Source organism: Gopherus evgoodei, chromosome 2 (genome assembly GCF_007399415.2).
Source record: "Gopherus evgoodei ecotype Sinaloan lineage chromosome 2, rGopEvg1_v1.p, whole genome shotgun sequence".
NCBI lineage: Eukaryota > Metazoa > Chordata > Testudines > Testudinidae > Gopherus > Gopherus evgoodei.
In genome coordinates this window covers 229,880,973-229,904,825 of record NC_044323.1, presented here as the reverse complement: position 1 = coordinate 229,904,825, position 23,853 = coordinate 229,880,973, and the positions used below count along the sequence as shown (strand labels likewise).

Below are 23,853 nucleotides of genomic sequence, written 5' to 3'. Positions count from 1 at the left end.
ACATGCTTTCAGAAGTCTCAAAAGAGCAACACTCCAGTGTGGAAACTACAGAACCCAAACCACCAAAAAAGAAAATCAATCTTCTGCTGGTGGCATCTGACTCAGATAATGAAAAGGAACATGCATCAGTCTGTGTTACTTTGAATTGTTATTGAGCAGAACCCATCAACAGCATGGATACATGTCTCCTGGAATGGTGGTTGAAGTATGAAGGGACATATGAATCTTTAGTGCATCTGGCATGTAAATATCTTGCAACCCCGGCTACCACAATGCCATGAGAACACCTGTTCTCACTTTCAGGTGACATTGTAAACAAGAAGTGGGCAGCATTATCTCCTACATATGTTAACAAACTTGTCTTCAAGACTGGCTGAACAAGAAGTAGGACTGAGTGGACTTGTGCCTCTAAAATTTTACACAGTTTTATTTTTGAATGCAGGTTTTTTTCATACATGATTCTACAGTTGTAAGTTCAATTTTCATGAGAAAGAGATTGCACTACAATACTTGTATTAAGTGAACTGAAAAATACCATTTCTTTTGTTTTTGTACAGTGCAAATACTTGTGATAAAAAATAAATATAAAGTGAGCTCTGTACACTTGGTATTCTGTCAGGTTTCAGAGCAGCAGCCGTGTTAGTCTGTAATCAGCAAAAAGAACAGGAGTACTTGTGGCACCTTAGAGACTAACAAATTTATTTGAGCATAAGCTTTCGTGGGCTACCGCCCACTTCATCAAATGCATAGAATGGAACATACAGTAAAGAAGATATTTATACATACAGAGAACATGAAAAGGTGCAAGTACCCATACCAACTGAAAGAGGCTAAGTAATTAAGGGAAGCTATTATCAGCAGGGGAGAAAAACTTTTGAAGTGATAATCAAGATGGCCCATTTTGGACAGTTGACGCGAAGGTGTAAGGATACTTTAACATGGGGAAACAGATTCAATTAGTGTAATGACTGAGCCATTCCCAGTCTCTGTTCAAACCTAAGTTTATGGTATCTAGTTTGCATAGTAATTCAAGTTCCGCAGCTTCTCACTGGAGTCTGTTTTTGAAGCTTTTCTGTTGCAAAATTGCCACCTTAACATCTGTCACTGAGTGGTTAGAGAGGTTGAAGTGTTCTCCTACTGGTTTTTGAATGTTATGATTCCTGATGTCAGATATGTGTCCGTTTATTCTTTTGTGTAGAGACTGTTCAGTTTGGCCAATGTACATGGCAGAGTGGCATTGCTGGCACATGACGACATATATCACATTGGTAGATGTGCAGGTGAATGAGCCAGTGATGGCGTGGCTGATGTGATTAGGTCCTATGATGGTGTCACTTGAACAGATATGTGGACAAAGTTGACATCGGGCTTTGTTGCAAGGATAGGTTCTTGGGTTAGTGTTTTTGTTGTATGGTGTGTGGTTGCTGGTGAGTATTTGTTTCAGGTTGGGGGGCTGTCTGTAAGCAAGGACAGGTCTGTCTCTCAAGATCTGTGAAAGTGAGGGATCATCTTTCAGGATAGGTTGTAAATCTTTGATGATGCACTGGAGAGGTTTTAGTTGGGGGCTGAAGGTGATGGCTAATGGCGTTCTGTTATTTTCTTTGTTGGGCCTGTCCTGTTGTAGAACTGATAAATGAAATTGTTTTTAATTGTTCCCTTTATTAATGTAACTTCTGTTCACCATTCACTACACTTGCCTACACTGTAACTTCTGTTCCATGTTGTAATTCAAACCCCATTTTAAAACACTCACTCCATTTTGTAAAAGCTTCCTCCAACCTTCATTTTTGCAAACCCTGCTGTAATCTTATTAGTTTAGTTTAGATGTGTGAATGGGGTATGTATGAATGATGGAATCAACCTCCAGCCCCAGCCTGTCCTGATAAGATAAAGTTCAAATACCAATGGCTGAAGACCTAGACAACAGCCCTAAACAAAGTAAGAAGCATCCACCCTAAAAAGAAAAGGACAACAGAACAACAGAAGGAAGATCAAAGCCAGATCCAAGGCTGAAAGTCATGCCTGCAATTGATGGGTGATCAATCTAAACCCAGAGGCAGCGTGACACAGCAAGACCTATAGACTTTGAATCCAAACTAAAAGCCTATAAAAAAGAAGGGTGAGATGAGAGACTCTGGGTAACATTCTGCTGCCAACATAGAAGAACATCGGTGCCTGCCCAACAGAGATCCAGCTCAGCCTTGTGCCTAGCTTTCCTGGCCAGTTACCTGCCACAAGCTACAAACCCAAGCTGCAAACTCAAGCCATGAACTTAAGCTATCTTCAGGACTGGTAACTATGCAGCAGCTGCAGAACACCTGATAATATATATATATATATATGTATATGTATATGTATGTGTGTGTGTGTGTGTGAATTAAGATATTAGTCATAAATTGTTATCATAATAAATGTGGCATCTTTGCCTTGTCCCCTTTAATAAGATCCTGCTGGTTTTTACTGGTCTAATATAATTGGTACAACACTGTAGTAGGTGACTTCTGGGTACTCTTCTGGCTCTGCTCAATCTGTTTTTTCACTTCAGCAGGTGGGTACTGTAGTTTTAAGAATGCTTGATAGAGATCTTGTAGGTGTTTGTCTCTGTCTGAGGGATTAGAACAAATGTAGTTGTATCTTAGAGCTTGGCTGCAGACAATGGATTGTGTCCTGGATGGAAGCTGAAGGCATGTAGGTAAGTATAGCGGTCAGTAGGTTTCCGGTATAGGGTGGTGTTTATGTGACCATCGCTTATTAGCCCAGTAGTGTCTAGGAAATGGACCGTTTGTGTGGACTGGTCTAGGCTGAGGTTAATGGTGGGATGGAAATTGTTGAAATCATGGTGGAATTCCTCAAGGCTTCTTTTCCATGGGTCCAGATGATGAAGATGTCATCAATGTAGCGCAAGTAGAGTAGGGGTGTTAGGGGACAAGAGCTGAGGAAGCGTTGTTCTAAGTCAGCCATAAAGATGTTGGCATACTGTGGGGCCATTCGAGTACACATACCAGTACCGCTGACTTGAAGGTATATATTGTCCCCAAATGTGAAATAGTTGTGGGTGAAGATAAAATCATAAAGTTCAGCCACCAGGTTTGTCGTGACATATTCGGAGATACTGTTCCTGATTTCCATCTTTGTGTGGAATGTTGGTGTAGAGGGCTTCTATATCCATAGTGGCCGGGATGGTGTTATCTGGAAGATCATCGATGGATTGTAGTTTCCTCAGGAAGTCAGTGGTGTCTCAAAGATAGCTGGGAGTGCTGGTAGCATAGAGCCTGAGGAGAGACTCCACATAGCCAGACAATCCTACTGTTGGGGTGCCAATGCCTGAGATGATGGGGCATCCAGGATTTCCAGGTTTTTGGATCTTGGGTAGCAAATAGAATACCCCTGGTCGGGGTTCTAGGCATGTGTCTGTACAGATCTGTTCCTGTGCTTTTTCAGGGAGTTTCTGGAGCAGATGATGTAGTTTCTTTTGGTAATCCTCAGTGGGATCAGAGGATAATAGCCTGTAGAATGTGGAGTTAGAGAGCTGCCTAGCAGCCTGTTCATAGCATGTTCATATTCCAACTTATTCATGATGACAGCATCTCCTTTGTCAGCCTTTTTTATTATGATGTCAGAGTTGTTCTTGAGGCTGTTGATGGCATTGTGCTCAGCACAGCTGAGATTATGGGGCAAGTGATGCTGCTTTTCCACAATTTCAACCCACGCACGTCGACGGAAGCAATCTATGTAGAAGTCCAGTCTGTTGTTTCGACATTCAGGAAGAGTCCTTCTTTTTGCAGTGTTGGTAGGAAGGATTCTGTGGGTTAGTATGTTGTTCAGAGGTGTGTTGGAAATATTGAGTCCGAGAAGTCGAAAGTAGGATTCTAGGTCACCGCAGAACTGTATCATGTTTTTGGGCCTGGAAGGACAAAAAGAGAAGCTCCGAGAAAACATATGCTGAAATAAATTTGTTAGTCTCTAAGGTGTCACAAGTACTCCTGTTCTTTTTGGTATTCTGTGTTTTAATTGAAATCAATACATTTGAAAATCTAGAAAACATCCAAAATATTTAAGTAAATGGTCTACTATTATGTAACAGTGCAATTAATCATGATTTCTTTTAATCACCGGACAGCTCTGATCTGATCCACTGAGACCAGGAGGAAGCTGTCCCTAGGGCCTAGTTCTGCCATCGGCTCTGCAGGGAAGAGGCCCAAGGGGTGCGCAGAGAGCAGCGCGCACAGCGCTGATTGCACAGTCAGCACCCCTGCCCGGCTGGGTGTCCCCAGGCTAATCCTGGCTCCGCACTGGGGCTTGGTTATGGGGCAGGAGGCTAGAGACGCTGCCCCTGCTTTGGCGCCGGCTCTGCACGACCGGGAAGGGCTGGGAGCCCCGCTCGGGCCGCCCCCTGCCAGGCCGGGTTAATAACCAATAACAGCAGTGGCCGCTGCTCGGGGGCGTGTCCCCCGCACGGGGCCGGGTTCTGGCACATCCCCGGCAGCCGCCAGCACCGGCGCAGTGTGGAGGGAGCCGGACTCGGGCCTGGCGAGGCGGGTCAGCCGCCGCTCGCTGCCCGGCGCGGGATAAATGCGCCAGGGGCGGCGCGGGCGCCCCGGGCAGTGAGGGGGAGGCCGCCGGCCCCGCGCTCTCCGCCTCCGCGCTCTCCGCCCCCGGCGGCCCCAATGGCTTTCACCCGGAAGAGGCGGCAGGAGCAGCAGCTTTACTCTAAGGAGAGGTGGGGACTGCGCCGCGGGCTCGGCTGGGCCGGGCTGCGAAGGGGGAGGCTGTGGCTTGGCCTCCTGCGGCAGGGGCGCCGACAGCCCCCCCCCCCCCCCCGAGAGAGGAAGGGCAGATTTGGGCAGCGCTGACACTTCCCCCCTCGCTCCCCAAGGGGAGGCGGTCAGATTTGGGCAGCGCTGGCAGTTCCCTTCTCCTTTCACAACGCGGGGGTCTCCTGCTGGGCTCTGCATCCTGCAAACTCTCCCTCACATACACACATGCTTATACCCAGGGAGCGGGTGTTCAGGACATATGTGAGCACAGGATAAAGATCTGTTTATTGTTTCATTTGCGGTATGGGGTTGGGAAGATGCCATCAACACTACTCAGCACTTCTGGTTAATGGGGAAGACCAGAGTCACACACTGGGTCAAGCCTAACTGTAATTACTATTAACCGATCAGGAAAATCATTCCCTAAAATAGGGTTAGCTAAAGTTGGAAAAGTCTCTTAAAGGGAGATAAATATATGATCTGCTTCGGGGGTTGGCAACCTTTCAGAAGTGGTGTGCTGAGTCTTCATTTATTCACTCTGATTTAAGGTTTTGCATGCCAGTAATACATTTTAACGTTTTTTAGAAGGTCTGTTTCTATAAGTCTCTAATATATAACTACACTATTGTGTGTAAAGTAAATAAGGTTTTTAAAATGTTTAATAAATTTCATTTAAAATTAAAATGCAGAGTACTCTGGATTGGTGGCCAGGACCTGGGCAGTGTGAGTGCCACTGAAAATCAGCTCACGTGCTGTGCTGCATTTGGCACGTGTGCCATAGGTTGCCTATTCCGATCTACTTTAAGATATACATTAAAACAGTAGCCATGTCAATTGTGTACTCAGTAGCATAAAACATTGTAAGCATTATTTTTGGCACACATTGCAGTGCCAGTAGCAATAGAGATGGAGTAGTAAACTAATCACATGCCCATTTTACAAATGCTATTCTTGTGAGTGCTTTTCTGCAGCTGTTGGATGCATTGCACTCTTAATTCTTAGCAAGGAAACCATAGGACGATGAGACAAACTGAATGGCTAATTAACCAATGGCTAATGAAAAAGGAGAGCTGGGGTGAAATTAGTAAAGCGTTCTATATATGCATCAAATGCAAATGTCCATTGGATTACTTTTATATTATTGAATATGTAATTCTGTTTTTTATAATAAAAAATACCACTTTTATGCTACTCTGATGCTTTTGGGATAGCGTTGGGCACTGCCATAGGAGAAGAGTGTAATTCCTAGGAATATTGTGCCTTGAGGGTGAGATGTATATAAAGCAGAGGGGAAAAAATCTTGTCTGAGGAGGAGGAAAAGAGCAATCCTTAAAGCTCTGATTGGGCAAATAAATTCTTCAAGGGGGAAAGAGGATAGGAAAGAGACACTAAATTTCTTCTTTTGTGGAAGAATGATTTTCTTTTGTTTGAGTGGAGAACTTTTAAACTGTAAAAAACACGATGAGATCAGGGATTGGAAAATGAAGTAGTGGTTGATGGAAAAGGTGAGAGACCCATCGCCTGGGTTTGTGGGCAAACTCATGTCTAATTCATAGTCCATTATTTGTGGACTGTCATCACTACTTCTGAGAGGTCTTCTCAGCCACTGAAATCTATAATGAGTATTTTTCTCCCAAATTTAATCTCACAATTTTATTGCCTATTAACGTTTCTAATTTCAGCAATTCAAGAAATACTGATTTCTGTCTTTACTAGTATTTGTAACCCCTCCTAGCTTAATATCTGTGAATTTCATTTCAATTGCTTGCTCCTTCCCAATCATTAGTCAAAATCAAAGTTACCTTGAGCCAGTGGCTCATGGGGCTGACATGGTTAAGTGACATCAATTTCATAGCCAACAGTGCACAAGGTAATGATGTGGCCAGGGTCCTGTTGCCTTTGACTGCCCTAACCTGATGGACCAGCTACCCATTTTGCAGCTGGGTGAACTAGAGGTGGCCTTTCAGTGTGAAATCAAGTGAGACTTGAACCAACAAGCTTCAGAATTGTGATCATATGATTGTACCTGCAGATTCCTTTGTTTTGATACCCAAATAGATGCTCCCCCTTTAGTACACTCTGCCTGGATATAACACTGTCCTTGGGAGCCAAAAAATCTTACTGCGTTATAGTGAAACCACATTATATTGACCTTGCTTTGATCCACTGGAGTGTGCAGCCCTGCCCCCCTCCCCCCCCCCCCCCCCGGAGCACTGCTTTACCTTGTTATATCCGAATTTGTGTTATATTGGGTCGTGTTATATCAAGGTAGTGGTGTATATTGGTTTGTACCCTTTTCATGACGAAGAAGACATGAAAACATTTAAAGCAGGGGTAGTCAATAGGCAGACTCTGGGCCAAATCCAGACTGCCAGATGCTTTTGAATCAACCCTGAAATCTTTTTATTTACATGTTATCATTGTTATTTTTTAAATTTATTTTTCTCTAGAGTCTGGACCTTGCCTGTACATTGACCAAGAAATTTGGACCTTGACAAAAAGTAATTGACTACTGCTGCTTTGAAGTGTTTTTCTGCTCCACTGATTTTTTTTTTTTTTTAAACATCAGTAATATAAAATCTTGACACTTCTGTTTTTTTTTTAGATGCTTTTTCATCCCTTAATTGAAGGGCTAAGCTGTTGAATCTCTAACAGAGAGCTTTTCTTCTATTTGTTTGCTGGGTATTTGTAAAAGGTGCACAACTTTTATCCAAATGCCTTTCTCTACTAATGTGATCTTGGGTGTTGTAACTATATAACTGAAAGAAATTTGATTTCCCCCCTCCCCAATTATTTACTTTGTGCATTTGACAGTTTGTGTATAGTCAGTTTTGTTGGCTTTTTGGACAGCAGCATAGAGCGATATTTAAGATGGTAAAAGTAGAAAATTAACTGAGAGGCAGGCATAGTACCTCAAACAACAGTTAACTTGCTTTATGAAACTGACTAGATTACAAGTTAATTAAATCCCTTTTAAATAGATGAGAAAAAGTTTTAAATAATCTCAATAAAAATCATTCCCTTGTCACTTAATCAAGTTTAACTTTCTTAGTATCTGGTTTCTCCTACGTCTCCCGTTTTCCAGAAAAACAAGACAACATCAGAATTTCTCGTGTGTGTACAAACTGAGCAAATAAAAAAGCAAGACTTCTTTGTAGTTCATAAAAAATGTCAAACACCAAAAAAGGGCACAAAACCCGGTGTTTTTTTTTTTTTCCTTTGCAGGCCATCTTTCATAGGTTTAGAACAGAAATATTCCTTTCAGATGGGTAGACATCAATTCTCATTTCTCTGACATTTCTTTTCTCCCATGTGCTTTGTAAGAAAATTACTTGAGGGGCATATATTATGTCCTTTTCAATTGACTTGAACTAAAATCTTCTATTTTGTACCTGCTATTTTGCTGTATGTTTGCTATATGAGGGAAATAACATTAGGTTTTTAAAAAGTACACTAATTTTAGTTACAAAATTTGCAAGTAAAATGATATGGCTTTATTTCCTGTAAGATCATTGTAGCATTTATGAATTGAGTTCTCTATGCTGTGGGCTATTAGCATGAATAGATGGGGGTGGTCTGACACCTGATACAGAAGATCTTATAAACTGATATCTAATGATCTACATTGTGCATGCTACACTGTTTCCTGTTTAGGAAGTTTATCTGGATCTGCATTAGTGTTCTGTTTGCATGTGAAATATTGGCAGCATACAGTTCTGCAGGTGGATCCTGAGCAAAACAATTGCTTAGCTTTTTTTCCTAAGCTAATAAACTTGTCTTTATCCTTTTGGAGCAAGATATCCAAAACCAAAAACTTGCTGAAAACTGTCATGCTCAAATATCTATAAATGAGTGTCACTTCTTATTTGTGGATACTTTGTTCAGTTAATAGTGTCTAAGTTTTTATTCAGAGTTTTAATTTAGAAATAACCTGGTGATTCCAGCCATTGCAGATGTTCCTCACGTTCTGATGCTGCAAGCTGTTCTATACAGATAGATGCCTGATAATTTCAGTGGGGCTCTATGCAAGCACAAAGGTCCACCCATGTGGGGCATCTTGCAGAATTGAGGCTTAAAACTGCACAAGTTGGAAATCCTACTTAAGGTTGCCTTCTCTCAAATGAGTATACCTTTGAAAGGCTGAGAGTGAGCTGAGGATGGAAATGGAACTTTTATTTATTTTATCTTACTGAAGACTTTAAAATTCTGTAGTTATCTAAAATCTTATCTCAGTGAATAGGATTGGGCTGATTTGGTAAGCAGACAGCTTAGAGACCCAGTGGGAAGGGAGAGGGGAGGGTGGTGAAACTTCAAAATTTTCAGGCATCTGTTAATCAGATTGATACGAATACATTTTTCAGCAGGATCCAGGGAGTACCCTCTCTGGTTAGGCTCTGAGGGTGGTAATGATAGAAATGGGCTTCTCACAAGACCTTGACCTTGGTATCCTCGCTTTCATATCTACCTCTTGTTAGTAGGTTTGACCAAGGGGTTCCTGTGGTACAGACTCTCAGGGGAAAAAACAGTTTTCTTAATGATGACACACTCTAGTAAACATTTTTTTGTGCACAGATAGAGATGAAACCAGGGCTCTGATCATCTCACCATGATCTCAGTTGCACAGGGGTGCCTGGCACCCATCAGCCTTTTGGGGGGGCTCAAAGCATTATTTGAAAAAGAGTTTGGTTCTTCACCTTTGCCTATTTATGTGGCTGATGGATTACAGAGCACATGTGCAGAGAGAGAGCGAGGCTTGCTATCTGGAAAACTCTCTCAGCATCACAAGACCTGAGGGTGTGTTATGCTTAAGGCTGCGAATCTGTTATGGATTCCATGGCTTTCTGCAACCTCCATGAAATTCTTGCAGCTGCAGCGTCCAGTGTGGCTGTCCCCCGGACTGCCTGAGCTACTGGCCCTGGGGCCAACTGCTCAGGTGGCTGTATGGTCAGCCACACCAGCTGCTGCTGGAGCGGCTCCGTAGCCAGCCACACTGTCGGCTGCTGGAGCAGCCACACCAGCCACTGCTTGTGGCCCTGGGCAGCTGGCTGCAGGGACTGCCCAAACAGTGGCCAGTGCTGCTGGTCTCGGGTGCTCCCCAGAGCAGCTTCACCCAGGGGGCTCCCCAGAATAGTGGGTCCCATGACAGTTAAGATTTAGTCAGGGGTGTTTATAGTAAAAGTCATGGACAGGTTACGACTGTGAATTTTTGTTCGTTGCCCATGATCTGTCAATGATTTTTTCTAAAAATACCCATGACTAAATCTTAGGCTTAGTTATGGCCACTGAATCTGTGCACCACCTCAGGCATTGTAGGTTTGAATCCATACCAGGTCAGAATCTGAAATGAAAAAAGCAGACACACTGCTCCAATCTGCCTCTGTGAAAGGGCAGTTTTTATTTTGGGGAAAAGTAATGTGAATACAGCAGAATATTCAAAAATGTTTTCAGCACCTTTTTGAAAAGAAAATAAACTACATAAGGAAATGCTTCCTGTTAGGGGAGGTAATTGGGGTGGCAGAGCAGGTGGGAACATGGGAGAGGAGTTGGTGGATGGGAGAGGGAGTGGGAAGGAGGACATAGAGATGAGTGACAGAGGATTGGGGAAGAATGGGACAAGTGCCTGTCAGCCCCACGTTCCCCTCCCATATGTGTGCCATGATCAGGAGGCCCCTAGCCCATCTACAGGGCTGTGACCCTCCTACCATGCCTCCTTCCCATTTGAACCAGGTTCTGGAGGGAGCTTGTCTATCTGAGTGAGGGGGGTTCCTGTCCTTTGGGTGTTTCTGAGCCCTGTGCCATGCCCTGGTGGTGTGCCAGGATCTGGGGGGACCCTGCCCATATATGGGAGTGTGACTTCCCCTTCCCTAACCTGGTTGTTAGCATGAGTGTGCCTTTCTGTGGTGGTGACACCCACTCTCTAATCCCTTTTATGTGATACGCAGGTCAGTGCTGCTCTGGGAAGCCCCACTCACTGCCCCGCTTTGTTTTCCAGAATCTGGGTGCTCCTGCCCATCTGTAGGGGACTGATTCCCCTCCCCCCTGTGTGAGCTAGATTTGGGGGTGGGGGCTTGCCTCGGAGTGTCTGGGACCTTATCCTCACCTTCTCATGTGAACTGGGATCTAGATTTCCTTGTGCCTCTAAGGAGGCCTGAGCCCATCTCCCTACCGCCTCCTCCCATGTAAATTAGGATTTGGGGAAGCTCTGCCCCAGTGGGTGGGGAATTTAGGACAGGTGTGCTCAGAATGTGCCTGGACAACACACTGTTACCCATCCTCAGCTCCTCACCCCAGTGTATGTTTGATACATCTCAGAAACTCTCCAGTCCTTGAGCGGGCTAAGGGAACGCCCACCAACATGAATGGAGCAGTTCGTGCATCACAGAGCTATTCTTTTAGTCTGTATTAATTTCCATTGGATGTTGTGTTTTAGCTGAGAACAAAGCCATGCCTGTACTACCATTTATGTCAGCAAAACTTATGTCGCTCAAGCGTGTGAAAAAAAAACACCCTCCCGAGCGATTTAGGTTTCGCTGACATCAATGGTAGAGAGCTTTTCCTGCTAACTTAGCTACCGTCGCTTGTGGTGGTGGTTTTATTATGTCAATGGGAGAGTTCTCTCCTGTCGGCATAGAGCGGCTACACAAGCGATCTTACAGCAGCAGCTGCATCGGTACAGCAGTGCTGCTGTAAGCTCTCCAGTGTAGACATGACCCAACTCATCAAATGAACCTAACACCTTTCTGTGCCTGCTATACTGCTCTCCTTCAGTCTCCGTCTAATTTCGTAAGATATTGTAATGAAGCATCAGGTCAGCCATAGCTACGGTGGGATTCTTGCTTAAAGGCTGACTCCTTTGAGGGTGTAGCTACACGTAAAACATTATAGCAGCACAGATGTGCCACTGCAGCTGCTGCACTAGCGCTTCAGGGTAAATACTATCTACACACTGTTGGTGTAGGTATGACAGGCGGTAGCTGTGCTGGCAGGAGATGGAAGAATTCTTGGGGAATAGAGATCCTGGAGGTAGTCTGCAATCCTCTGCCCAAGGCTTCTTGGAAGGGATGCCTTGTTTCTTCTCCCATGGTTGGACGCTTTGCCATGCCACTGGGCAATGACTTCAGGAGGCACCCTTGCGGCACACAGGCTAGCAGCATACAGACCTGGTCTGCAGCTCGACACTGCAGGAGCTGTTCCCTTGCAGCTTCAGTTACTCTCAGGAGTGAGTTATCAAGTACAGTCACCATCAGCTGTGGAAGACAGAGCTAGTTTTAAGTGCAATAGCCCTATCTGCTTGTACTGATGTCCCAGTGCTATCCCCCCCCCCCCCATTGTTCCAATTTGCCCCTTTCTTCCCCAGGCTATACTCAGCATGGCTAGAGCTGCCACCATGCTCTGAGTCCCAAAGGGAAGTGAGAATGTTGTGTTTGTAACTTGTGTGGATCAAGAGGAGTAAAGGCACTGACAATAGTACCTCTGCCTATTGTTTCTTAAAAGCTGCAGATGTGGCCTTGAGGTTCTCTTCATCCACACCAGTGGAGTGGCTCAGCCAGATAAGGAGGAAAAAGAAGAGGACAAGGGAAGACATATTCCAGGAGCTCCTGCAAGCCTCTGGCTTTGGATTGCAAGCAGAGGGCTTTGAGGATGCGATCAATGACAAAATGCAGAGGGATAGCAAGGACAGGAGAAACGGGCAGCAAGAGATGGTAGTGCTGCTGAAGGAGCAAAGAGACATGCTATGATCCCTGAATGAACTTCAGGCTGAACACATCTATTCTACCTCCATCTGAAGGCAATAGAGAACTGCATTTTAGGACTTCCCTACACTCCCCTGCTACATTCCACGTATCTTACAGTACACAGGGCACTCCACCCTGCAGGAGATTTACACAAAATGACAGCCACACTTACTCTGTGAGAGCCTCGTTGGTGTATATGTGCTTGTGAATTCCTTGTTCCTTCCCCCTTTCCCTGTATGTATGAAGTTTACCTGAACTTTACATAGGTATGTTTGCATGGGTGTGGAATAAAAATGTACTTATGGAAACTGAATTTATTATTCTCCAATATAAGATAGCTGCTTAACGTTCGCAGAGAATAGCAGCGGGTACATTTGCATTGTTATATTAGTGGGCGCACCACAGTCATTACAAGGTTCACAGTATGCTGCAAAAAAACCAGTGCCAGGCGCATTACGCTACAGCAACACAAGTTACTGTGGCTCATTGTTAAAATGCTTCTTCAAAACCTCCCTGAGCCAAATAGCCCCTGTTGAGCTCTTCTTATAGCCCTGCTATCTGGCTGCTCCAAATCAACAGCCAGCCAATCCACTTCCATGTTCCACCTCTGCGGAAACTTCTCCTCCTTTGCTTCACATATTATGAAGTACACAGCAGGCACCTATGACCATGGGAATATTGTCCTTGCTGAGGTCTAACCTCCTGAGTAGACAGTACCAGTGACCCTTCAAACTGCCAAAGGCCCCTTCAGCAGTCATTCTGCATCTGCTGAGATTGTTGTTTAAGTGCTCCTTGCTATTGTAAAGGTGACTAGTGTACATCTTCATGAGCCATGGGAGTAAGGGAAAGGCTGGGTCTCCCAGGATGACTATTGGCATTTCCACATCCCCAGTGGTAATCCTGTGGTCTGGAAAGAAAGTCCCTGCTTGCAACTTTCTGTACAGGCCTGTGATCCTAAAAATGTATGCATCATGCACCTCCCTTACCAGCCCGTGTTGATGTTGATGAAACAGCCCCAGTGGCCCACCGCGTTTGCAATATCATAGGAAAGTAGCCCTTTCTGTTGATGTACTCTGTCGCAAAGTGGTGTGGTGCCAAAATAGGCATATGTGGGCCATCTATTTCCCCACCGCAGTTAGGGAATCCCATTGTTGCAAAACCATCCATATTTCCCGGACAGTGCCCAGAGTCACAGTCCTTCTTAGCAGGATACAGTTAATGGCTCCGCACACTAGCATCGCAGCAACCTCCACAGTGGACTGACTCCAAACTGATTCCTGACTGATTGATAGCTATCTGGCATTGCCATCTTCCTCATAGTGATCACCACTTGCTTCTCCACTGTGAATGCAGCTCTCATTTTGGTGTCGCTGTGCTGGAGGGCTGGGGTGAGCTCTTCCCACAGTTCCAGGAAGCAGGGCCGGCTCCAGACACCAGCCGACCAAGCACATGCTTGGAGCGGCACGTTGGGGCGGAGTAGTGCTCGGGGTTTTCTATTCTTGCGTCTTAGTATCTCCTCAGGCAAGATTTTTTTCAAAATTTCTTCTTCAGAAATTATATTCCACTTAGTCACCACGTTGATTTTTTCATGTATCTTAGTAAATTAATCCATTAATTTAATTGGCACAGTGTAGAAAACAGAGCTATGAAATGAAAGTTGTTCAAGCAAAACTTTAGGCTGTGCTTGGTTACTACAGAAAGTGCCCTTATGTAGGCATTTTAAATTCAGCTGGTACTGTGATATGTACAATATTAAAAAAAGTGCTAAGCACTTTCAGCACCCACTGACATCAGCGGGAGTTGAAGTCACTCACTATCTTGCAGGTTCTAATCCCTAAATACGGATGATCTTTTATGAATATGTAATCTCTTATATAATAGCAAATGCTTTTCAAGCCTCCAGTTACTAGGTTCATACCCCTCCTTTACCAGGCTGTATTTCAGGTTTCAGCACATCTCATGAATATAACTAACAGGCAGTCTGGAACTCCCCCATCTCCAGTATGTTTTTTAAAAAGCTAAAATAAACATGTATAAATAGCCCCCCCCCCTTTTTTTTTTGAGATAGACTTTAACAATCTCATCATGCCATTTTAGGGAGGTATCAGTGTAAGCTAATACACAATATTACGATGCTTCCTGTTTCACAATCAGTCTGACTAGGTTAATTGAATATCAGCTGAATTCCTTTCCTTAAACTCACATCATCTTCTCTTTAATGTACACATCGATACTGATGTGCATCCTGAAGGTTTTCCCTCCACTCTCAATAAATATTTTTACCTGAAGAAGTGAGACCAGCTTGTGATCTTAGGTAGTCTCTAGAGTTTCATTGACGCCTTCTGATTGCCATTAACACTTTCTGGAGAATGTTTCTGTGGATGTAGCCCCTTTGCAGACAGTTTGTTTGCAGACATGGTCTATATTCAATTGAGTTCCCATACACTGGCTGCTTGCCGGCTTCATTATGTTGGAACTGGTAGGATAGTTGCTTCCAGAAAAAGAATTATATTGAACAGCAGGGTTTGAGTTGGCACATTGTGTTGATAGTGTCAAAAAAGGGAAACTGTACTCTTGTGGTATTCTCTTGTGGTTTCCATTTTAAAATGAATTTCTCTTTGCTCTGGCCTTCTACTGCTATAATACAAATAATAATTATAATCTTAATAATTAATATTTTCACATTGGTTTCAGAAACAGTAGACGCTAATCCTGTGTATCCTAGCTGTCCTGCTCTCTCTTAAAATACAGCCCCAAGGCCCCAAAAGCCGGCAGGGGTGGCTCAGACAGATATAATACTAGAAGCTTCTTTTATCTGACTAGATTTTAAATGCTCAAGTCCAATATATGAAGCCCTTCCCCTTTCCTAGGCTTCATAACCAGAGCTCCAGCTTGATCCTCAACTTCAAAGCAATGTCGCTGCAGCTACATTTAGAGTGCTAGTGTGAGCCCTGATAACCCCGAGTCTCTTGATCTGCTCTGGGAGGCTCACTCTTGCTAGTAGCTCCAAAACATTGTGTAGAGATACCCTTTGTGCTCTTTTGAAAGCTGACCCCTCTTGTTTAACTCAACAGAGATGTCCTTTTCCTTTGTCTTCTGTTTTAAGGGTATTTTTGCCTTTAAAAGCAGTCTACTATTTTTCATTCCAATCCCACACTTAAGATAAAATATTGAATGATCCTCGAAGAAGTAATAGTTTATCAGATACTCATTGTATGATGTGTTGCTAGCAATGTATTTCTGAGCAATTAAATTGCATAGTGGTTCTACAACTTGTGGCCATATCTATGAAAAGTGTGTTCTCTTGACTTAGAGAGAGACAACATAATTTGATTATATTGCATACCCTTGGGGGAATTCTGTGACATGCGCAATGCAGAATTTTACAGAAATTGGCATGCATGCAGAATTTCCTTTTTGCTTCCACAGAAATGTGATGCAGAGATGTTGGCCACCACTGGGGGGAAGGAGAGGGAACTTGAGGGTTCCCTGCCACTGCAGTTCCCAGCATGAGCTCAGGGCAGGAGGAGGCGGCGCCACGTAGGAAACTCTGTGCAAGCATGGGACTCAGTATCAGTTGTTTCTCTCTCTCTCTCTCTCTCTCTCTCTGGATCCCTGGGCTCTGGGGGGTAGAGGGTGTGAGCGTCAGGGCTGGGGTGGCCGCAGCTGGGCTCTGGGTGAGAGAGTGTGTGAGTGTCTAGTCTGTGGGAGGGGGAGCCACAGCTGACCTCTGGGGAATAGGGGATGTGAATGTCTAGGCTTGTGGAGACAGACCCACAGCTGGCCTCTTGGGGATAGGGGGTGTGAGTGGGTGGGGGTGGGCATGGCTGGACTCTGCTGGGTAGGGGTTGAGAGTGTCTGGCCTCCGGCTGGACTCTGAGTGGGAGGGAGCAGAGAAACAGAAAATGGGCTCCTGGGAGAATTTTTGTCTGTCTGTGTTATTACAGACACATTTGCTGACACGTATGTTGGAATAAATTACCAAAATATTGAAACTGGTATGATTATATAGTGTTATTTTAACAAATACAGTTTGCAGAATTTTAAAATGTGCGCAGAATTTTTAATGGCGCAAAATTCCCTCAGGAGTATAGTACACAAGTGCTTCCTGTTGTACATTTAAAGTGAAGTTTTAGGTGTGGGTCACTTAGGGCTTGAGCCCAACAGTGTTGAAGTCAAAGGTGATATTTCCATTGGCTTCAATGGACTTTGAATCAGCTGGTTATAGTGCTGAGCTGTTTAATATTGGTAACAATTAGTGTTAATGAGCTAAGTGTCTTACACATGGCAAATTTCTGATAGCAACAGTAGATTTACACACTTCCAGAAAGCTGACCACTTTTTGATGTTCAGAGAATTCTTAGGCCTGGTCTACACTACGCGTTTAAACCGAATTTAGCAGCGTTAAACCGATTTAACCCTGCACCTGTCCACACAACGAGGCCCTTTTATATTGATATAAATGGCTCTTTAACCCAGTTTCTGTACTCCTCCCCAACGAGAGCAGTAGTGCTGAAATCGGTATTGCCATGTTGGATTAGGGTTAGCGTGGCCGCAAATCTATGGTATTGACCTCTGGGCGGTATCCCACAGTGCACCATTGTGACTGCTCTGGAAATCAATCTGAACTCGAATGCGCTGGCCAGGTAGACAGGAAAAGCCCTGCGAACATTTGAATTTAATTTCCTGTTTGCCCAGCGTGGAGCTCTGATCAGCACGGGTGGCGATGCAGTTCCAAATCCAAAAAGGGCCCCAGCATGGACTGTATGGGAGATACTGGATCTGATCACTGTATGGGGAGACAAATCTGTTCTATCAGAGCTCTGTTACAGAAGATGAAATGACAAAGCATTTGAAAAAATCTCCAGGCTATGATAGACAGAGGCCACAGCAGAGACTTAGCACAGTGCTGCGTGACAAGCATAACGGAAAGCCAAAGAATCAAATGGATGCTCCTGGAGGGAGGGAGTGGGTACTGAGGACTCCAGCTATCCCACAGTTCCCGCAGTCTCCGAAAAGCATTTGCATTCTTGGTTGAGCTTCCAGTGCCTGAAGGATCAAACACATTGTCCGGGGTGGTTCAGGGTATATCTCGTCAATTTACCCCCGCTCCCGCCCCCATGAAAGAAAAGGGAAAAAAGTAGTTTCTTGCCATTTTTCAGTGTCACCCTATATCTACTGCATGCTGCTGCTAGACGTGGTGCTGCGGCAATTAACAGCAGCATCCCCTCCCCTTCTTTTCCTGACGGCAGATGGTACATGTCATAACATATTCCCAGATTTGGACCTTAGCGTCCAAAATATGGGTGTTAGCATGAAAACCTCCAAGCTTAGTTACCAGCTTGGACCTGGTAAAGCTGCCACCACCCAAAAAATTAGAGTTTTGGGGGCACTCTGGTCCCCCCCAAAACCTTCCCTGGGGACCCCAAGACCCAAATCCCTTGAGTCTCACAACAAAGGGGAATAAACCATTTCCCTTCTCCCCTCCAAGTGTTCCCTCCCTGGGTTCCTGGAGAGATATACAGAAGCAAGCTCTGTGAATCTAAACAGAGGGATTCCACCCTTCCTATTTCCAGTCCTGGAAAACAGAAGTACCGAGAGCTAATCTCTCTTCCCCCCTCACCCAGAGGGAATGCAAAGTCAGGCTAGTAAATCTAACACACACAGATTTCCCCCTGACTTCTTCCTCCCACCAATTCCCTGGTGAGCACAGACTCAATTCCCTGGAGTTTCCCACTAAAGAAAAAACTCCAACAGGTCTTAAAAAGAAAGCTTTATGTAAAAAGAAAGAAAAATACATAAAAATGGTCTCTCTGTATTAAGGTGACAAATACAGGGTCAATTGCTTAAAAGAAATATGAATAAACAGCCTTATTCAAAAGAACACAATTCAAAACACTCCAGCAACTACACACATTTAAATACAAAATAAAAACCATATAAATCACTATCTTATCTTTTGTACTTACAACTGGGAAACAGAAGGTTAGAAAAGCAGGAGGCAGAAAAATCCTCTCATAGCCGAGAGAGTACAGGCAGAAGACCAAGAACAAAGGACTCACACACAAACTTCCCTCCACCCAGATTTGAAAAAGTCTTGTTTCCTGATTGGTCCTCTGGTCAGGTGTTTCAGGTTACTCCTTTCCAGGTAAAAGAACATTAACCCTTAGCTATCTGTTTATGACAGTACAAAATGGTGGAAAACCATCATCAGCCCGTGAGTGCTCCTGGCTGGCCTCGGTGAGGTCGGCCGGGGGTGCCTGGGTAAAAATGGGAATGACGCCCTGTCATTCTTGGCAGACGGTACAAAATGCTGGGTAACCGCCCTCATCACAGCAGCTGGAGCCTGAGCTCCGTCAGCACCCCCCCACCCCTTTTGTGTCTAAAAAAAAGATTCTGTACTCCCTGGACTATCAGAGCAGCGGGTGGCTGCGATCCTCTCCCCACCACCCTTTAATGTCCTGCCTGGACTATCATAGCTGCTGGAGGCTGCCTCCGCCTCATTTTATCTCGCTAAAAAGTCAGTGTTTCTTATTCCTGCATTCTTTGTTACTTCATCAATCAAATGGGGGGGACACTGCCATGGTTGCCCAGGAGGGTTAGGGGAGGAGGGAAGCAACAGATGGGTTTGTTGCAGGGGCACCCCCTAGAATGGCATGCCGCTCATCATTTCTGCAGGATCTGTGGGGCTCTGATCCAGAGCGGCTGTGCTCTCTGGCTTTCTAGTAGACTTGCCTCATATTCTAGGCAGGACTGACTCTATTTTTAGACAAAACATAAAGAAGAGGGGAAGCATTCCCATTTTTGTCCATGTGCCTCTGGCCGACCTCAGCGAGGCCAGCCAGGAGTACCCATGACAGCAGCAGACGGTACAAAATGATTGATAACCGTCATCGCCACTTTCTAATTGCAGACGGTACAGAATGATTGAAAACCGTCATCTCATCGCCAGTTTACAATGGCAGATGGTACAACAGGAATGGTAACCATCTCTGCTACCTTTGAAAGGCAAATGAATGCTGCTGTGTAGCACTGCAGTACCGCCTCTGTCAGCGGCATCCAGTACACATACAGTGACAAAAGGCAAAACAGGCAAAATGGTTGCCATACTATGGCGTCTACTAGGGCAATCCAGGGAAAAAGGGCACAAAATGATTGTCTGCCATCGCTTTCACGGAGGAAGGATTGAGTGACGACATTTACCCAGAATCACCCGCAACACTGTTTTTGCACCATCATGCATTGGGATCTCAACCCAGAATTCCAATGGGCGGGGGAGACTGCGGGAACTATGGGATAGCTACGGGATAGCTACCCACAGTGCAATGCTCCAGAAATCGACACTAGCCTCGGTACATGGACGCACACCACCGAATGATTGTGCTTTTTGTGGCCGCGTGCACTCGACTTTATACAATCTGTTTTACAAAACCGGTTTATGTAAAATCGGAATAATCCCGTAGTGTAGACAAGCCCTAAGACAGCCACGGTTCTCTCTAACTTCACAGGTTTCAGAGCGGTAGTTGTGTTAATCTGTATCAGCAAAAACAACGAGGAGTTCTTGTGTCACCTTAGAGACTAACAAACAAATTTATTTGGGCATATGCCAAAATAAATTTGTTAGGATCTTTGTGAAATTAGAGACTAAAGGTAAGGGCCAGACACTAGTTTTCACTCATACCAAATAGTGGAACTGAGAAGGACTGAATTTTGACGGGAAGTGGGGGAAAACATCCTTCTTTTATTTCTAATACAGAAAGCAAGGCCTTTCAGAAGGATTCATTGTTGTGGTTATTCACAGATTGCCCAAAGAGTCTTGGCAATGCAGTTTTAAAAAATGTTTATTATTATTATTATAACTTACAAGATTATGCATATACATAATGTTTTCCTTATAGTTTCCGTAACATGTAAATGCAAGTGATGGCATAGATAATATCAAGTGATTCAAGGCTATATGGTAGAGAGAAGCCTTACTTATTTTGAAATAATTGATTGTTGCCTGTTTCCTTTCAAACTGGTGTGAGTTCAGCTTCTGTGAACTGCGCTTAGTGATACTTGTTCCATGGTTTACAGGTTGAGCCATACTGGCCTTTGTGGTCCTGCTGGGTTCATCCAGGTAATCAGGATTGTTTTTTTGGCCAGCATAGTAACAGAGCATAAAAGATCTCTTCTTTGGTATTTCACACTTCAGAAATGCCTAAAACACAATTCTATTTTTTAGGAAAACCAGTCTCCAACATGTCTTTAATTGTGTTACTCCTACCCATTTGACAGTATATTTTAATAAGAACAATGTAGAGTCCGATCCCTGCTTGAAGAAAAAAGTTTCTTAAAAAAAGAAAACAGTTTCCTCATTTTTTTTATTTGTAGGTTTTCACTGCTCCTTCTTAATCTGGAGGAATATTATTTTGAACAGCATACGGCTAACCATATTATAAACAAAGATTGCAGAGATGAAAGGTAGAAAACCATTTCTGTTTTGAAAATTATACTGGAGTCATTCAGCTATTGGATCTCAATTTAGGTATGCAAATCTTTTTTTTTCTTTTTCCTTTTCTTTTTAGGAAAATCAGAGGTTCACTAAAAATCTGCTCAAAATCAATTATTTTTGAACCGGATGAGAAAATCCAACCCATTATTAAGGTAAATTGTCCAGTCTGATCATTTGGTAGTAACTTTTAGTTTCTTTTCAAAACGTATGTTTAAAGAAATACATATTTCTATAACTTGCTGCAGATTCCATTGCGAGATTGTATCAGTATAGAAGCACCAGAAGATAATGAAGCAAATAACCCTTTCACCTGGTATGTGAATTTAAGATGTTTAGATACTTCTATTTTTGTTTTTAATAAGTTGAATACTTGTATTTCAAGTACCTTATCTGCATTATAGGTATACACCTGGAGTGATTTCTGTTGTATCCAATCAGGTAAGAAAAACATGTAACAAATTCATGGCTCATAACTGAGAAGTTTTTTTTTCTAGGGTTTCTTTAAGTATTTTCAGAAAACAGTATTGGACATAATGAACTAGAAAATTAATATGCGACATTACTGCTCTTAACATCTTTCATAAATAAGTAAATACAGAGAAAAACAAATGTTCAAATGAAACTGAGATGAGGTTGACATGTTGAGGGTATCTCTTGAATGGTAAGTCAGATACAATAAATTTATCTCCACGCTCAATTGCATATTGCCTAGTAAAGATAATATTTTCAGAAATTAATGCATATAGGAGAATCACTTTTATCATTAAAAACCAAGGGAGGTGTATTTCAGCTGTTTGATACTTCTTGTTTTGGTCTTTCTACATCTCTTGCAGTTTTTCTGACTCTCCACTACCACCATGGCTTGCTTACATTTGTCTTTTCAAAGTTTCAAGTGGAAAACGCTGTTCAATGATTGGACTCTGTACTGTGTGTGCATTTTAGTTTTCAGTAACTGGTCATGAAGTATGGAAGTATTGTTAGAGCATGGAATGTCTTGAATATGGTTAATTCAAATTTGTAAATAACACTTTAAGCTTCATTTTAAAAAAATGGAGCAGATCTAAAGATTTCAAAATTAGAGACTTCAACAAAAAATGGTCACACTTTTCATGAAATCTTTTGAAGAAAAAAATTCAACCCATTTTCATGTTGGTTCACTGGTGGATTTTGCACTAGTAATCTTGTTTTTGCCCCAATAAAGAACAAATTGCTACAGTCCAAAATTAATTTGGGCAGGTCACTAGACTGTCTACATGGGAAAGTTGTACTAATTATACTGACGTAGTTATACCCAGTACAGTTAGTTATTCTCTTTTCAGTGTAGAGCTGCTGTGAAAATGGCATTGTGGGTCCATGGCAACAACTTCTGTATAAAATGTCCTCTGTTTACAAATATAAAGATGCCTTTCTAACAACCAGTCCTGCAAACTCAGTCAGGTCCCTAAGAGTGGAGCTATGTTCTTTTCCTTTTTGTCCCCACATTCTCCTGTTAAAGTTTTGAAGAACAATACACATTAGCCCAATCTGTAGTCCTATAAGAGGAATCCTCCTTGTATCTCAAAAACATCTTTTATAATGGAAAATGTTTGGCAAACTAAACATGGGGTAGTTAGGTGCTACCATCTCCTCCCTATAATCAGGGGTGTTGGAACAATTTTTATGAGGGGGTGCTGATGATGGAAACCAGGTCTTTGGGGTTTGTTATTACTACTTCAAGCCAGAGAATGCCAGAACACTCTTAGTTCCAGCACCACTGCCTATAATACTGGTAACGTATTGAAATCCTTGGATGAAAGCTGTGATATAAAAGGGAGGGAATTTTAAAGTGTATAAAATGTGTATAATTGACACTTTCTGATGTCTGTCAGACTCTGTGCAGAGAAACCTTTATTAGTATATAAGACTTAGACATTATTACATCCATTATGTAATAAGTCGTAGTTACAGCGAATTATAATGGAACAAGTGTACGGTACAATCTCAGACAGGATTACTTTCTCTGTACACTCAAATCTCATTGCCAGTGCATGACTGAATAAGAAGCCTTTTGTTTTGATTGTGAGTAATGGGCAACTGAAAAGCTATTTAATGCCATAATAGCTGCGAAATAAAAGCTATAATGTGAAGGTCATTAGAGATTATCAAACCAGTATAAAAAAACCTGTAACTTCTGCTTTCATTATTTCTGAGGAATAACGAGATGCATTAATAATATATGTTAAAAACTTAGTGTCTTTTCTGTTATGCTTGTTTGGTAATGCAGATGCTTTCAACCTTCATGTTCTATTTGCTAATTTAAATTTGGGATATCTATTTGAAATTTCTCCAAACTGTAAAATATCCATTTAACATGCAGTAATACAAGCTAACTGCAATGTATGCAAATCTTAGGTATTAGGCCACAATCCTGAAATGTGGGCAAACCTCTGTGCCTGCACAGAGCTTGTTGCTAGATCAGTGCTTTCATAGCCATAGTTTGCTTGATTATTACCAGAGCACCTCAGAGCTCTAGTCATGGACCAGTACCCCACTGTGGACCAGTATCCCATGCACTAAATCAAAAAAGATGTTTTAAGAAATTAAGCTTCTTGGTTGAGTTGAACACTTGTGCCTCTTGTGGGTGGTGGTTGTATTGCTGAAGAGCGATAGCTTTCGCTAGCGGAAGTCACTCAAAGCAAAAGAGTGCAATCCTGCTTCTATCTTGCTTAATAGTAGTTTGCTGTCTTTAAAACCAGAAAGTGCTTACAACTTGTTAGACTAAAACTGATGTAAGAACAGGTTTATCTGTCTATCTGTGCCTTTCTTCAGCAGTATCACCAGTGAACCTGCCATGCTAATGACAACTTAAATTCTGGATACAGCTAAT

At 43.1% G+C, this 23,853-nt stretch overlaps 1 protein-coding gene across 2 annotated transcripts in view; it reads left to right on the top strand.

Moving 5' to 3' along the window:
• The first annotated feature begins 4,598 nt into the window (after window positions 1-4,598).
• Window positions 4,599-23,853, top strand: part of NSMAF (neutral sphingomyelinase activation associated factor) — a 56,679-nt gene continuing 37,424 nt past the window's right edge. Inside the window, exons 1-5 of one of the 2 annotated variants that reach the window (XM_030553146.1) lie at window positions 4,599-4,720; window positions 20,867-20,956; window positions 21,061-21,139; window positions 21,233-21,300; window positions 21,389-21,425. In XM_030553146.1, the coding sequence (XP_030409006.1) occupies window positions 4,668-4,720; window positions 20,867-20,956; window positions 21,061-21,139; window positions 21,233-21,300; window positions 21,389-21,425 (327 nt within the window). In that variant the 5' untranslated portion in view covers window positions 4,599-4,667. The remainder of the gene's footprint in view (window positions 4,721-20,866; window positions 20,957-21,060; window positions 21,140-21,232; window positions 21,301-21,388; window positions 21,426-23,853) is intronic. The other variant, XM_030553145.1, reaches the window with a different exon arrangement.